A 16,867-nucleotide genomic window follows, 5' to 3' on the forward strand; every position below is an offset into this window, starting at 1 on the left:
CAGCGGCACCAGCAGCCTCCGACTTCCGACTCTGCAACTCTGCAAAGTCCCCGAGTCGCGTCGCTAATTAAAAGTGCAACAAGGCAAGGATCAGGGCGAGCCACCAAAAAAAGGTCAGGGGGAGGAAGAAGGCTAGATTTTATAAGCACTGAAAATATTGGTAGTTAAAGAGAAGAACTTGGAGATTTTTCAAGAAAAGTAAGAATGAAGAAATTAAAATTTATAGGGTATTTTATTTTGAAATAATTGTAGATTATGTTTGCCAGTTCTTTCAATTTTTATAGATATTTCATATATTTAAATAATGTTTAAACAATAGTAGCATTTTAGAAAAAAACACCACAAATCTTGTTCCTCATTTTCAAAGTATTTCCACATTTTTATACCCCTACAGGGTATTAAAATTTCAGTCAAAATCTTACAAAACAATGAAGCAGTCATTTCCGACCCTATAAACCATATATATTCTTGATCAGCATTAACAGGCGCTTCTTTCTAGACATGTCCGAAAGAAATCTATTTTTGGGTCATTTTTTCAAAATTTGATAAGAGGTTACATCATTAAAATTCTTAAAAATGGCCAAAAATTTTGATTTTTTAAAACATTAAATCTAGTAAGCAGATTTGTTAACCTAGAAAAAAGTAGCATAAAACCGTTTTCCAAATTGAATTTGAGGCTTTTTTGGCCAAGTTATGATCGATTTTCAGGATCTAAAGGCCAGAAATTTCGGTTTTTTTGAAGTTAAGTTTTTGGTCTAAGTTTATTTCATACAATTTTAATGATATAATATAGGTTTATATATAAGATAATAGAATATTTTATGATCTAAAAATATATACATTTATATAAATCAATTATTGAACTGTTTAAATCCCCAATATCCCCTAAAATTTCCCTCTCTGTAGAATGAGTAACCTAGATAAGGAGCGAACTGGTGCCATTAACACCCTAAAAAGCCCCCTGAACACCAAACTGGGCTCGAGAGTTCAGCTGAGATGAGTGCCCTTCCGTTACGTTCCATTCAGTTCAGCCGAGTTTAGTTTTGGGAAGGAGCAGGAAGAGAAATCCGAGTAGAAGCAGGAGCTCACAGGAGCAGGAAGCTGAGGAGGAAGCCCAGCCAAGCCAAGTAGAAAGAGCGAGCAACCTCCTGGCAGAGGCTGTTGCCAGCACAAGTTGTGCTCCCCATTTGCACTTCTTTAACCCTCTGGTGCCGGGGCAGGCTGCCTGCTATTTAGTTAACCGTTAATGGCATTTGAAACTGTTTTTATTGTGCGTCTGCTGCTGCTTCTGCCGCTGCTGCTGCTGCTGCAGCCGTTGTAGTTGCTGCACAAAAATGTTGCATAATTGTAAGCGCTTCCGGTTGAAAAGTTTGTCGAGTGAATTAGAGGGAAAACTTTCCACCAGCCAAGCACTTTTACATGAAAAGATTTTCCCAGCGCAAACAGCTCGGGCTCGGGCTCGGGCTCTCTGAAGTGGCAAGGGGAGGGGGCGAAGAGAAGAGAAAAGAACCAGGAGCAGAGCGGAGCGGGTTTAATAAGCTGTTTTTAGGGGGAGGGAAAAGCGAGGAGCACCGCGGACTGAGAGGCGTGACTGGGCGTCCCAGAACTATGCCGCAAACGGTTGTTATTATTATTATTATTTGCTCAAATCAATGCACAAAACTTTGACAAACTTTAATTGCTAAAAATGAAAATGAAAAAGAAGGAAGAGAATAAAAGGAAAATAAAGGAAAATAGGAAGTAAAAATAAAAATAAACTGTAGGCAAAATTGCTTCCCAGACAATGGAAATGCATTAAAATTTTCATCAACAACGCGCGGGGGGTGGTGGTAGAGAATTTTTGTTATTTCGGTCAAATATTTTTGGCAAACTTGAGCAATCAAAAGTTGCTGCCGACAAAAGATTTGATGCTTATCAAATTGAAAAGTTTTACCCACCAAGGAGGCGGGGGGGTTGGTAATATTTTGTTGCAATTGCCAAATGTTTTATAATAACAAAAATGAAGAGGAGCGAGGAGTTGCCCTACGTTAAGGCATAAAATTACTCAAGCAAATATGCAAATTGCCATTGAGCAAATAAAAAAAAATACAGGGGAAAAAGAGCAGAGAAAAACTTGGCCTGTTCGCATGAAATGTAAATGAAGTTAATATTATTACTGTTTTAGTTTTATGGCTAATCATAAAAATTATCACGCCCACCAAAACGAGGCATAAAAGCGACCGAAGCGAGAGCCTTGGCACGCGAATAGTAGCAAAAACTGGTCATAAAACCCGACGAATGTGGGCTATATATGGTATATATGATATATAGGATATGTGATATAATATATGGCATATATAGGCATATTTCCCGAACCACTCTTTATTTTAGACCCAAGAGAAGAGGCAACTCAATCTGTGGAAATTCACTAAAATCGAACAATTTTATTGCATACTTTTGGGATGCGTGACACAAAATGTTGCCATAAAAAGATAGTGAACAGGGAAAAATAATTGGGAGGGTTTTAACAAAAATAATACAAAGAAAAATAGAGCTTGAAATTTAAGATTTTCTTAAATAAAATACAATTTTCTTAAATAAAACAGCATTAAAATAATGTAGATTTAAAATAAAAGTTGCAAAAGTGACAGAAAACTCTTGTAAAATACATTCTTTACCTATTAAATATTTTATTTTAAAAGTTTAGTGTTTGTAATTCATAAAATTAATATAGAAATTATAATATATGTATGTGCATTTAATTAAAAATATAATTACAAAAGCAAAAAGAATCCCTTCCGCGGTGACAAATCCCCTAAAATGCAAATGTTTATGTTTTTAAGAACACTTCTTTTTTTTTTGCCAGCCCCCTTTTATTTTTGTTTTATTTTTTTCCTTTTGTTTTTTGGGCACAACTCAAAATTCAAAAAGTTTGTGTTTGCCGGCAAGCGTGCTTTTAATATTTATGAGTGATTTATCACGATATAAAAATAATAATAAATGCGTTCAGGCAGCAGGCACGCACCGTCAGGCCAGGCAGGCCAGGCAAAGGGAACAATGAATAAAAGGAGGAGCAGGAGAAGGACCTCGAGTGGGAAAAATAGAAGCACCAGCTGCTCCTCATCAAATGCGGGCCGAAGGACACAATCCACTCCTCCTGCTCCCTCATAAAAATTTGTCAAATCGAAGAAAGAGCTGGAGAGAGCGAGAGAAGGCAGGTTGCTTGGGTGCTTCAAGGGTTTATGACGCTCGGATAGATTTTAAGTGGCGCACGCGGCGTATGCGCAATGTTATGAACTATTAATTACGCCTTGTCTGCGAGTCGCGAGTCAAAGCGAAGCCTCCTTTTTGCAGTTAATAAATTCATTTTATGCCTTTGTCATTTTTATGTGTTAATCAATAAAAATCCTAGGCTCAAAACGAGAGAACTTCAACGTATTTTTCGAGCCAGAGAAACTTTGGCTTAATTTTAATTAAATTTTATTTTACTGCCAAACGAGCGAAAGTTTTGACTTGGCCAAAAGCCAAATAGTCAATGTTTAACTTGTATGCATACAAAGGAGGCTCAGATATCAGGGTTGCCAAGTATAATAATAATAATAATATAATTTAATTAAATAAGGCAGAGAAAAAAACTAGAAAAATAAAAGAGAGAGAAAGTTATACAATTATTTTAGTAATTTTGTTATAGAAAAAGGACACTAATTATACATTTTGCCACACGAAAATTTGATTTTTCTTCAGGTTTAACTCTTGAAATTAAATTTGAATTTATTCTTTAATTAAACAAGAATTCTATTTAAAAACGAGAGCCTTTTTAAAGGATTCTCTATAGTTTTTCATATAGCCATTACCCATCCATTGGAAATGGTATGCAAAACCTTGGACTTCCTTTTTATTTATTTTGCCAAAAAAATACTCATTCATCATTTCTGTTTTTTCCGCTTTTCTCTCCATTTTTCCAGGGGTCAACATGGGCTACATGGAGAACAACTATTCCAACTCGAACAACGGCGGCAGTGTCAACTCACAGGACTCGCTGTGGCAGGTGAAGATGTCCGCAGCAGCGGTGGGCAATCAGCAGGGAATGGTCCAGGCCCCCCTCAACCAGTATGTGGAGCAGCAGCCCAACTATGGTTACGATCCGTTGACCCATGGCGGTTACGGGGCTGTGGATGACTATGCCCCCTATCCGCATCTGACGGCCACACCCAGCCAGGTGGGCGATGAGTATCACAATTTGAGGAACAGTCAAAATCCGTCCCGGCAGGACTACTGCAGTGATCCCTATGCCTCCGTGCAGAAGCCCAAGAAGCGAGTCGACCAGCATTTAGGTGAGCAAACTAAACAGAGAATTAGTTATAGCTATAGGATATATGTTTATTAGGGAGAGTGTGAATGTGGAGTAAAATATATATTATAATTGTTGATAATAGTTTATAAGGGAAAGAGGCAAAATCTATGAAGTTGAAATTGAGTTTATGGAAAAGAAAAAGTTACTTTATTTGTTAGGAAACTATTTTTGAAGCTGAAATTATTAATGTAATTACAGTTTTTAGTTTTTAAGGTGAAAAAAAAGCCTCTTCTTGCATTTAGCAAATGAATATCCTTAAGGAAATGTATATAAACTCTCCCAGGAATTATCTCTCTTCTTACTTATCTATTTAAGATCACTTTCAAAAAATACATTCAATATATCTCTCTCAAATCATTCTTAAATCCCCCAGAAAACATGTATAAAACTTGTCTAAACTTCCTGCAATCCTGAAGAAATTATATATTAACTCTCCCACTTACTTATCTCTACTACTTATCTCTTTAAGATCACTTTCAAATATATACTCAATATATCTCTCTCAAATCATCCTTAAATCCCCCTGAAAACAAGTATAAAACTTGTATAAACTTCCTGCAATAAACTCTCCCCTAGAATTATAAGAAAACTTATTAGCGGAAAATCTTGGCTCATTCATCAGTTGGCCCCTAAGTGAAACAAGCAGCTAAAAGTGAATAAATTCCAATGGAATAATGCTAGAAAATAAATTCTACGCCAAGATGTGATGTTCCCGCCGCGTGTAACGTACAAAAGGCAAAACTCCAGAAAATTACGCATAGATTGCGAAGAGATTTGTTAGAGCAACTTTTGCCTCATTTTGATTGATAAACTTTGTAGGGGCGCGCCTAGCATATAGCCAGCCGACCCAAAGTTTCTATTTTCTGACACATTAAGCTGCTATCATGGAGGAGAAAGGAGAGTCAGGGAAGGGAGAGGTTGAGAAAAAGAGTAACGTCCTGGCGCTTGGCTTCCAGCTTTACTCAGAGTTTTGGCCTATGTCAAAAACTGGCAACTTGGGCCAAAGAAAATGGGCAAAAAGAAAAAAAATATATAGAACAACTTGGGATGGACAACATTTCTGTTGGCATTTTGGGCTTTGGCTAGCCTTCTCAGTTATGACAAGTTAAGGCACTGAAATCTAAAATGTTTTGCGCCCTTTTTCCATGCTAATTATAAGGGGGTCAGAGGTCGCGGTAGATGCCTGGCCTATCGCAAATAAATAATAATATTCCATATACACATTGGCAATATGTATGCTTGCTGTTCGAACAACAACCACATTTCTCTGGCTCTCTGGCTTAAAGTCTTTGCTTTAAGTTCACTCGAGCACAAAACACCGACCGCAGAAGCAAAATCAACAAGGACGAAAGTTGGGCAGGATCAGGAAGAGGCAAAGGGGAAGGATGAGCATGCAAGGAGAAGGCAGCTTGTGCCCTTTGGCGTCCACAGCTTGTTTTCTGGTACTGTCTCTATGGGTGTGTGTGTGTGTGTGTGAGTTTGTTGTTTGTGTGTGTGTTTGTGCAAGTGTGTCTGTCGGTTGTGTTCGAATTTTTGCGGAATCCATTTTTGCCGCATGGCCCATGTTGTTATGCGTGTTTTATTATATTGTATACTCTTGACATAAGGTTGGTTTCAGTTTTCTAAAACGAAAAGTAAACTATAGAAAATGTATTTAAAATATAATAAATTTTTTGGATTTTAGTTTGAAATGTTTAATTTTTATTTATATATTAATAATTAATTTGCTAGCTTTCTTTATTCCTAATTTTTCATAAAAGAAATATTGTTAAAAATTAATTTCAATTAAAAAATTTGTGTAAAGGCATTTCTAAAACCTACCCATTAATTATTTATTAATTTTACTATTATTATCCATTCATTTATTATTACTCAAAGTAATTCAATTCAAAAAGAGTAAGCAAATATTCGCGTTTTTTCAACAGTAAAACTCCCTTTACATTTCATATTGTTTTTGTTTCGAGCTACGCAACTGTTTGTTTTTGTTATTGTGATGCCAATAACACCGCAAGTGTTTTAAAATATTAAATAATAAAAAGCGAACCGAACTGAACCGAACCGAATGAGAGGGACCCAAACGAAACGAAACGTAACGGAACCTGGACCCAAGATGAACAGCCGCAGTGAGAGTTTTCGTTGGAACTGGCGACTGTAAAGCGCCAGCGGGTCGTATGCGTAATATTCTTCCCTCCCTTTGTGACTGTGTGTATGTGTGTGTGTATGTTTTGGCCACAACTATGAGCGTTGTGTGTGTGTGTGTGTTATCTTTACGCTTTATGAGCACCAAAAACCCCACAAAAAATACATTTTTGGTAGCTGCCACTCTTGTTGTTGTTTCTGTATTTCTCTTTTTTTTATGGCCCAGGACTCGCAGGATGTTATTATTGTTGCTGCTGCTGCTGAATATTTTTTCTCGGTGTGTTTCGTCTTTTCTTCTTTGGTGCGTGCATATAAAATGCAATAAAAAAAGTAGGAAAAAAGAGAAGCAAAAAAAAAAAAATAGGGCACTGGAGGCAAGTCTTCCCTCTATGACTCTTTCGGGTTTTTTCCTCCTCCTCCCTTTTGTTTACTGAGGTTAAACGCAAGGCAACAATAAACATCAGCAAAAAAAGTAAAGCAAAATATAGGCAAACGAAAAATGCACAACGCACAGGCAAACAATAAAAAATATTTACAAAAGTTTTAGAGCAACAAAAATAAAAATGTAAAAATAAATATAGAAATGGAAAGGAAATGGGCATAACAACAGCTGTCCAGGCCAGAGCTTGGTGCTGCCTGTTCGTGCATGTCAATAAAATGCACGAAAGCGAGATACAAGATGCAGATACAAGATGGAGGATGCATCCTCATCCCCCTCTACCCTTGAGAGCCATCAAAAGCAGCAGCAGAAGGAGAGCCTCTGAAGAGGGTTAATCTAGCGGAGGGTTAAGAGGGGTGCACAGACTGAGGCAGCAGATTGACAGTGCTACAATATGCAAATACATCTTCATTACATTGATGTCAGCTTATGCACAGCTTGCAAATGCAACTGAATGCGTGTGTGCTGATGTGTGTGTGTGTGTGTGAGAGTATGCAAGCGTATGTGTGCGTGTGTGTATGTTTAAAAGCTTTTACACTTGCCAAACTCACATTTGAGACCCCTCATCGCTCATTCTATGGCTTTTCGGTGGCCTTCTCTGTCTCTGTCTGGCAGCCAGAGGGAGATGGGGCTGACTTTTGTGCCATGCAAAATGCAGCTAAAGGCACTGGAAAAAATGTAGAGGGGTTACTAAATTCATTGAAAATTAGATAAAAATATAAAATGTATAAATATTAATATAAAAAGTGATAAATAGGAAAATATACAAAAAAAAAAAAACCCTTTTTTTAACTTTCTAAGCAAATAGTTGACAAAAACTGAAATTTAATCCTTTTTTGAAATTATTTATAAATTTTTACTATCTTAAAAATATTTTGCATATGAAACATAATTTTTTCTCACCGTGTAATTTAGTGATCAAGGGGTTTTTCGGCGTACAACAGCAGCCAAAGAGTCAGAGTCAGTGGATGCATGCATATCGAGGCTATGAATGAGCCAGCCCGAGGGGGGATGGCAAGGGGGAGGGAGGAAAAGGGGGGGGGCTCTCTTGGCCATGGCCGGAAGGAAGGAAGTCTGCGGCAGGCGCCAAAAAGCTGCGTAAGCAAATTTTTTGCTCATCTGTTAACATGCAAAGAAGGTTACACACAGAATAAAGATGGGTGGATTTCCGGGGTGGATTTCAAAGGGGGGGGAAACACACACACACACACACTGCTGACTGATTGATTATGCAGACTTTTGTGTCAGTTGGTTGAGCGCCTTTGTTTGGTCTTTTGTCAAACAGAGAGAGAGAGAGAGACGCTCGGAGCTGTGCTTGGAAAATGGCTTTAGTTCATCATTAAGGCAAAAGTGAAACAGAGACAGAGAGAAAGTGAGACAGAGAGAGAGAGAAAGTCAACCACAAGACGAGAGTGAAGATTATCCCTAGCTTTTAGCAGATTATTCAAATTGCTACTTCATGAATATACATAAACGATTTTGATTAATATGGGACCATTTACACACATGTCTGTATATATATATTTCAGCTACAAATGTAATTACTTGAGGGAAATGGGTCACAGGAATTTATGAAAGGGAAAGGGTTTCTATAGGAAATAGCTGTATGCTTTAAAACCTTTAATAAATCAAGATTTCTGATTGAAACTATTAATATTATTAAAAGAATATTACAACTAGAAACTTGACGTTTTCCTTTGTCACTTATCTGATGATTTAAGCCCCCCAACAAATCTGTTTTCTAGCCCTCTTTTCTCTTCTCTTTTCTTTCGCTGAAAAGCCCATAATGCAGTTTGCTTTTAGGCTAAGCAATAAATGCCAGAAAAACTTATTCAAAGTGCCATAAGAATCTTGTTCTTCCTGGCTGGATAGCTTCCAAATAGTTGCAAGGATGTGGAATAGAGGGAATCACATAAATCACATGAGTCAGGATTTTTGCAACAGCAAAAAAAAAAAGAAACCAAGAAAAGGGAGAACAACATGGACTTGGCTAGGAAGTAACACACAGTCCACAGCACTAAACACACACTAAGTGGATTTGCCAGAGGAGGAGCAGTTAGGAGACGGAGACTGGAGAAAGCCAGCAGGCAAAAAGGCAACAAATGATAAGCGCTTTGGCTTCTACACCGTTTTAACCCCTTGTTTCTACCAGAGAGAGTTGTGTTTGTGTTGGTGGGATAAACTCATCTGCAATTTGTTTACTTTCGACGTTTCCGAAAATTTACTAAAAAAAGAATGGGTTATTACGAGCTTAGCATAACAAAAATGGAGGAGAGAAAAAACCCACCACGTGTGGAAAATTTGCATGCAAAGACAGCTCAGGCAAGCAACAAAAAAGGCCAAGTGGAAAGTGGCGACCAACAGTGCGTATGCTTAACGCAAAAACGATTAAGTTGTTGAGAGAGACAGACGAAGAGTTGTTGAGAGTCCACTGGCTCGGGTTGAATGGAAATTGAAAAAACAGCAGGGAAAAACCCCTTACTAGTGGGAGGTGGGAGTAGGTGGGCTTGGCATACAATAAAGTTATGCGCATAATATCCACAGCTCACGTATTGGCCATAAAATGCTAGCAGGAACCCAAAACAGAGGACCAAATCTTTGAACATTTGAAAATCTAGGGAAAGGAAATAGTTGGACGAAAAAAGGATTCGCTTTTCCAACTTGCTGGCTTTCCCTTTCTCTCTACCCTCTCTACCTTCCCTCTCACTCTCCTTTTTTTTGGGTCAAGTTTATGCAGATGCCAAAGTGGAGTGGAGCCCGGCTGATGCCAGGGAAGAGAGGTGTGGCGCAACTGGAAGGCAGGGAAAAAATCCGAGGCGATGGGGCGATGGCGACAAACGCGCTTAGGAATTTTCACACGACCAAGAAAAGGCAGGATAAAGCGGGGGAAAATGCTTTAGTATAATGTAGAGGGGCGGGAGAAAAGCCAGTCGAACGAGACGGAATATGTTAAAGAGCAGTTGTTAAAAAGGATTTACGTTTTACATTTAGGGAACACGTCAAGAAAATGGGGGAAAACTGCTTTAAGAGAAGATTGGGGTTATTTAAAAATATTTAAAAAATGTAAAAAGGTGTGTTATGGTTTACAGAGGTTAATATTTGTAGATAAATAATATTAAAAGGATTAAAAAATAAAAAGAAATAAGAATGGAGTGTTTGTAAGCATTATTTGTTTAGTGAAAGTCTTAATGGTTATTTTAAATCCTATATAAATACCTAAAAGTTTGAAATGTTTATCTAAAAATTATCCTTAGTATCCTTAATTATTTCCTGGTATATATTTGCTTTAAAAATGTCTCCTTATATATTTCTCCCTGTGCAAAAAACAGGTTAAAAAGAGCCCTTTCAAGTGAGACATTCACACATTTGGTATTTGGCCAAAAAAGCATTTCGATGCGGCGATTTTCCCCACCCGCTACCCTTCTTCGTTTTTTTACTTTTCATCCTTCTTTATTTTGAAATTCAAATTCCAATAAATTTTCCAACGATTTGGCACACAAAGCAATCCAAAAGCAGAGCAGACCGAGCACAAAAAAAAAAAGGCGAAGGTTGTTAGTGACTGAAATCCTTTGCCGGATTTGCATGGCCAAACAAGACAGAGAGAAGGAGAGCTGCGGACAAGGCTCCAAGTGGCGATGGCGATGGGCGATGCGCTTAAATATGCAACAATTTGTAGCAGACAAAGATGTTTGCTTGCCAAAAGGCAGTGGGGGTGGCCAGAGGAGAGTCCTTTGATTATAAATTAATGTCCTGTTTACCAGCGGGCAGACTCGGGGCGTTGCCCAAACCAAATGCCAGAAAATGCCTCTCTAATTCGTTTGCAATTTTCGGTTGCAATGCAGCAATGCAGCAATGCAATCCCAATCCGCATTCCCAATTCCGGGGGACATTGCAATTGGATCTCGTTAGTGAGAGCAATCAACTGGTAAATTAAAACAATTGCTTTGGGGGCCAGAAAAAAATCACCGTCATCCGCCCGACTGGCTGAGTGTGTAGAGCTGAGTGCTGACAATTTAAAGCTTCGATAAACTACAATGACATGTTATGTCAATCAAAGGAGTGGTAATTAAATTGGTTAACTGGCAAAAAGTTTTATAAAATTTGTTGATATCAGTGAGATAATAGAATTAGGGATGGTAAAACATATTAATATATCGAAAAAAAATCGATATGTGTAATAAATTAATATTCTGCTCAATATTTTGGATCAAAATAATTGGCAAAATGATATAAATTTATTAAATAAAATATAAGGAATATTTTAACAATTATTTCGATATTTTAAAGTTAAATTTTAAATTGTTTCGATATTATTATGAGTAATAAATCGATATTATATTTATTATTTCGGATCAAAATAATCGGGAAAATAAATTTAATTAATTAAATTCTATATTTAAAATTTCGATATATCAAAGTTTACGTTATTTTCGAGATGATTATAGCCATTAAATTTTAAAATTCTAGTCACAAAATTACCATTTACATTCTGTGTCTCTCAAGTCCTGTCCCTGGGCATCCCTTTTCTATATACATGAGTATTTCTTGTGTGCCTGAGTGTTTGTTTTCATTTTAAGCTAGACCTTAAGCATTAACGTATTATTAAAGCTTCAAAGCAGTGTCCTAACCTTGGCTATTCTTCTCTATATATATTTACTCTTCACACTCAAACACACATGTCTTGCCTACTCATTAATCCTAAACAAAAACAAATCAAAAAATATGCAATATAAAAAACCAAATCAATAGCGGACATTATACAGGATGTTACGCTCTAACGGAGCGCGCAGGCTGAAGTAAGTTAATGTCAGAGTCAAGGACAGTAAATATCCTTAAACCCCCATCTACACCCTGTGATAATGCAGAATTTTTAAGTTGGCTTGAAGTTCACTTTTTTTTTTAAGCAAGTTTTTTGCCTAAGCACTGAAGACACTCTTCACTCACCATCTACCCTCGCCGTGTGTTTGTTTTGATTAGCATTTTGTTTTTAATTGTTTGTGCATGACTTTGGCCTTTTACGCCCATTTTGGTAAACTAATTTAAGCAATTTTCTGCCTCTTTTGTTCCATAACAGATTCACCATATCACGACGTAAGCGGCCTGCCCAATCCCTACAACATGGAGCATCTGGAACAGGACGAGGTCCTGCCGCCGCAGCAGCACTTGTCCCTTAGCTACGATGAGAGCTTCGAGGGCGAGTATTCGACAACGCCGAATGCCAGGAATCGTCGCGTTATACGCGAGATTATTGTCTAGGAAATTCTAGTTTGCAAAAAAACAAAAATCAGAAAATCAGAAAATCAGCACTCGAAAAAATATTAACTCTATCGTCTATCACTCTTTCTCGCCGACATCTACTTTTTGTTTTTTATTATTATTATTTTTAACCCTTACTTGACTTTCCTGCTCGACTGTTAGCAGACTTTTTGAAAAGTGGCCATCATTTTGAATACTTTTTTTTAATAATATAAACATTATATTACTTCGATGTAAGGCTTAGTTTGAGGGATATGAAACGAACGTGTGTTGAGTTTTATTGGCAACGAAAGCGATATGCATAGATATTAAATCGATACCGATAGGCATTAGAGTTTCCAATCTATCAGCAGCAGCAGCACACACGGACATATACACTGAGAGAAACCCAACTGGACACAGACAAGAAACCATCACTGGACAAGCACTAAATGTTACGATTTACCAGATAGCAGTTAGGGCTAAATAGTAGTTAATATTAATATATATATATATATAAATATACGGTCATCTAGGTCCCAGTTGCAACAAACGAAACGAACTTTAAACTGTAAGGCATCTAATGTTGGAATCAAAACAAAATCTCACACACACTTGACCCTAGGCTTAAACAAAAACTAACTCTTAAGTGATGATTCTTGTCGGTTCTACAAAAAAAAAAAAAATAATAAAACAGAACCACAACAGAAAGCTAAGGAAAATAATTTAAAAATAACAGTACGACCTGCCACAAAAAATATATAAAAAAACAAAAAATATATAAAAAAGAAACAAAAAACTTACCATAACTTAATTTTAAAATTTTTAAATAAATTCAAGAGCGATAAAGTGTTGCTTTAAGTAAGTTAAAACTAAAGTACAGAGAACTTTAAACAAACAGCAAACAAAAAAATTATTACAAATAATTGAAACAATCTGAAAACTTTAATTTAATTTACAAAATGTTTAGTAATATATTTTAAATGTTTTCCATTTATGTTTTCGAGCTTTTTGTGTTGAAAAATTCAAAATTTTAATTGTGGTAATAAAATCGTTTAATTTGTAATTATCCCTAAGATGAATTAAGTTATGTTTTAACCCTCGAATATTGAGTTGAAAATATAATATATATAAATATGTTTTGTTTGTGCCTTGCGTTGTGTTTTTTAAGTCCGTTTAAACAAGTGTTTTTTGCAACTCTTTGACACACACACACACACAGAACAGACTCGAACATTTTTTGTAGCTAAGATTTAATTGTAAATACATGTGTAATTTGTATATATTTACTTGACTTGCAAAGTAAATAAGCAGCAGCGGCAAACTTAAATTAAATTGTAGTTAATTTTAAACAATTTCGAAATGAATTTAACTAGTAAGCAAATGTTTAAGAGCAAATGCCACAAAACAAAAATAAAATAAAGCAAACCGACGAGGAAAACGATTAAGCAAAAGTCTCGTTTAAAATGAACAAAAAACAAAATAAAAATAAATTAAGGAGAATACGAAATGAGAATCTTTATTATATAAATTATACACTCTAAAACCAGATAAGCGAATATACATTATATATATATATATATACATATACACTTACATATACATCTACTTATTATTTGTAAATAAGTAAAGCATCATTTTTCATTTCAAAGAAAAAATACAAACACACACACACAACCACCCATTAAAAACTATGCAAAAAAAAGAAACTAAAATCAAAGGAAATTTTTTATTTAGCAAAAAATATTTATACATGTGTATATTTTGCGATTTGACTGACAGCACACGAGAGAGAGAGAAAAATACAATTTAGAGCAGAAATAAATCAACAAAAAAGCAAAGAGAGAGAGAAACGACACACAAAACACAACACAGAATTCGATGCCCTCGGGCTGTGGCTGTTCAAACAATAAAACACTTTGTTAACTATTTTGTATGCATTTCTGATTTCTCCATTCAATCCAACAAATTGCCACCACCAACGGAAAAGAAAGCATTAGCTAAAATATTTATGCATACACACAGACACTTCAGACACACAACACACACCAACACTCACTACATAAAAACAAAACATATAATATTTTTTTATTCAGTTTTAAAACGAAAGGTAAAATAAAGCGAAACATCAAAACAAAACAAAACAAATAAAGAGAAAAAAAACGATGAATTTAAATTAAATGTCTGCGTTTTGATTTGCGGTGTGGCTGGGAGGGGAAAAAAAAGGAAGCATCATCAGCAGCAGCAGGAGAATCCGCAACAGCAACACCAGCTGCAGGCATTGCATAATGTGCCATGTTTAAGTTGATTGGCACCAAATTTATAGCATGCAATTTGACTTAAGTGGCAGTGCACTCCGGGCACTCTGGCAACCCTGGCTGCCGGCACCGGAAGTAACACGACACTGACATTTTAATTTAGTGCCAAGCGCAGGACCCCCTCCCCACCCGCCATTGAAGAGAATTTCTCTTCCTGTTCGTGTCACTTTTGCAGTTTTGCGTAAGAAACGAAAGGCAGCCACTTTGACTACTGCTGACAGTTGAAGGGGGGTGGGGTAGGGAGGGGAAGGAAAGAAAGCCCCAGGAAATGCAGGGGGCGGGGGGCGGAAAACCCCAGTCATTGCTACGAAATCAAATGGAAACGATTAATGAGTGGATAAGTGGATTAAAGTACATCAAGTGAGTATAAATTCAGGAAATGTTCAAGGAGAATGACAAGAAAACTGATCAAGAGTTTGAAATTAAGAAATTTAAACAGGTTATATATATTAAATATGGATCAATGCCTGATTAGGGTCAAAGGAAGGTCTAAGGTTTAATCACTTTTCAGTTGCTAATGTGAAAAATTTGAGATTTACCTTTTCTTTTGGTATATTTTGACCGAAAGGAGATTCTAAATTACATATAGTTTATAATAATAATTATTACAAGAAAGGAAGCTTACCTTATAACCTTTCGATTTATGTATGTTGATCAACTGAAAAGAAAAAAATATAATTTTTCTAAAAATCAAAATATCATAACTAAGCCAAAAAAGCCTCAAATTCAATTTGGAAAACGGTTCTATGCTAGTTTTTCCTAGGTTAACAAATCTGCTTACTAAATTTAATTTTTTTTTAAATTCAAATTTCGGGCCATTTTTGCAAAATTTAATGATGTAACCTCTTATCAAATTTTGAAAAAATGACCCAAAAATAGATTTCCTCCAGACATGGCTAGAAAGAAGCGCCTGCTTATGCTGATCAAGAATATATATGGTTTATAGGGTCGGAAATGAATGGTTCACTAAATAAAATAAAAATAACCTTTAAGAAGACCCAAAAAATATCAACATTTTTTAATGGATATTTCCCATATTTTTTGATCATTTTTTGAACAAATTAAAGTTTAAAAATCACAAAACTTAGCCAAATGCAATTCAGAAAACTATTCGATCAAGTTTTATTAAGTTGATTATTATAATAATTTAACAAATACAAAATATATAATAAATAAATAAAAATAAATAATAAATAAATAAAATTAAATTTTACATGGTAATTTTTGTTAAATCTAAAACTTAAAAATATCATAACTTTGCCAAAAATGCATCAATTTCAATTCGGAAAACAGTTCTGTGCTATATTTTCTAAGATTAACAAATCTGCATACTAAATTTAATTTTTTAAAAAATCAAATTTTTGGTCAAATTTTGAAAAAAATCATGATGTAACCCCTTTCATTTTTTTGCAAAAATGGCTCAAAATTAGATTTCTTCCGGACATGGCTAGAAAGAAGCGCCTGTTAATGCTGATCAAGAATATATATGGTTTATAGGGTCGGAAATGACTGCTTCATTGTTTTGTAAGCTTTTTACTGAAATTTTAATGCACTGTAGGGGTATACAAATTTGGAAATATTTTGAAAATGAGCATTAAGATTTGTAGACTTTTTTTCTAAAATACTACTATTGTTTAAACATTATTTAAATATATGAAATATCTATAGAAAATGGAAGAACTAGCTAACATAATCTACAATTATTTCATAGCAAAATACCCTATAAATTTTAATTTTTTCATCCTTACTTTTCCTTAAAAATCCTTAAAAACTGACATTTCTGGCCTTCAAATTATGAAAATCGATCATAACTTAGCCAAAGAAGCCTCAAATTCAATTTGGAAAACGGTTCTATGCTACTTTTTCCTAGATTAACAAATCTGCTTACTAAATTTAATTTTTTAAAAAATCAAAATTTTTGGTGATTTTTGAAAAATTTAATGATGTAACCCCTTATCAAATTTTGAAAAAATGACCCAAAAATAGATTTCTTCCGGACATGTCTAGAAAGAAGCGCCTGTTAATGCTGATCAAGAATATATATGGTTTATAGGGTCGGAAATGACTGCTTCATTGTTTTGTAAGCTTTTTACTGAAATTTTAATACCCTGCAGATGAGCATCACTGATGCAGGTGAGCATCACTGATGCAGATGAGCATCACTGATGAAGATGAGCATCACTGATGCAGATGAGCATCACTGATGCAGATGAGCATCACTGATGCAGATGAGCATCACTGATGCAGATGAGCATCACTGATGGAAGTGAGCATCACTGATGCAGATGAGCATCACTGATGCAGATGAGCATCACTGATGGAAGTGAGCATCACTGATGGAAGTGAGCATCACTGATGGAAGTGAGCATCACTGATGGAAGTGAGCATCACTGATGGAAGTGA

At 35.7% G+C, this 16,867-nt stretch overlaps 1 protein-coding gene across 1 annotated transcript in view; it reads left to right on the forward strand.

Annotated features, from left to right (window-relative positions):
- Nucleotides 1-14,319, forward strand: part of ed (hemicentin protein echinoid) — a 104,418-nt gene extending 90,099 nt beyond the window's left edge. Inside the window, exons 8-9 of the mRNA XM_017182900.3 lie at nucleotides 3,945-4,313; nucleotides 11,986-14,319. Of these exons, the coding sequence (XP_017038389.1) occupies nucleotides 3,945-4,313; nucleotides 11,986-12,167 (551 nt within the window). The 3' untranslated portion in view covers nucleotides 12,168-14,319. The remainder of the gene's footprint in view (nucleotides 1-3,944; nucleotides 4,314-11,985) is intronic.
- Nucleotides 14,320-16,867: the final 2,548 nt, after the last annotated feature.

Source organism: Drosophila kikkawai, chromosome 2L (assembly GCF_030179895.1).
Source record: "Drosophila kikkawai strain 14028-0561.14 chromosome 2L, DkikHiC1v2, whole genome shotgun sequence".
Lineage (NCBI taxonomy): Eukaryota > Metazoa > Arthropoda > Insecta > Diptera > Drosophilidae > Drosophila > Drosophila kikkawai.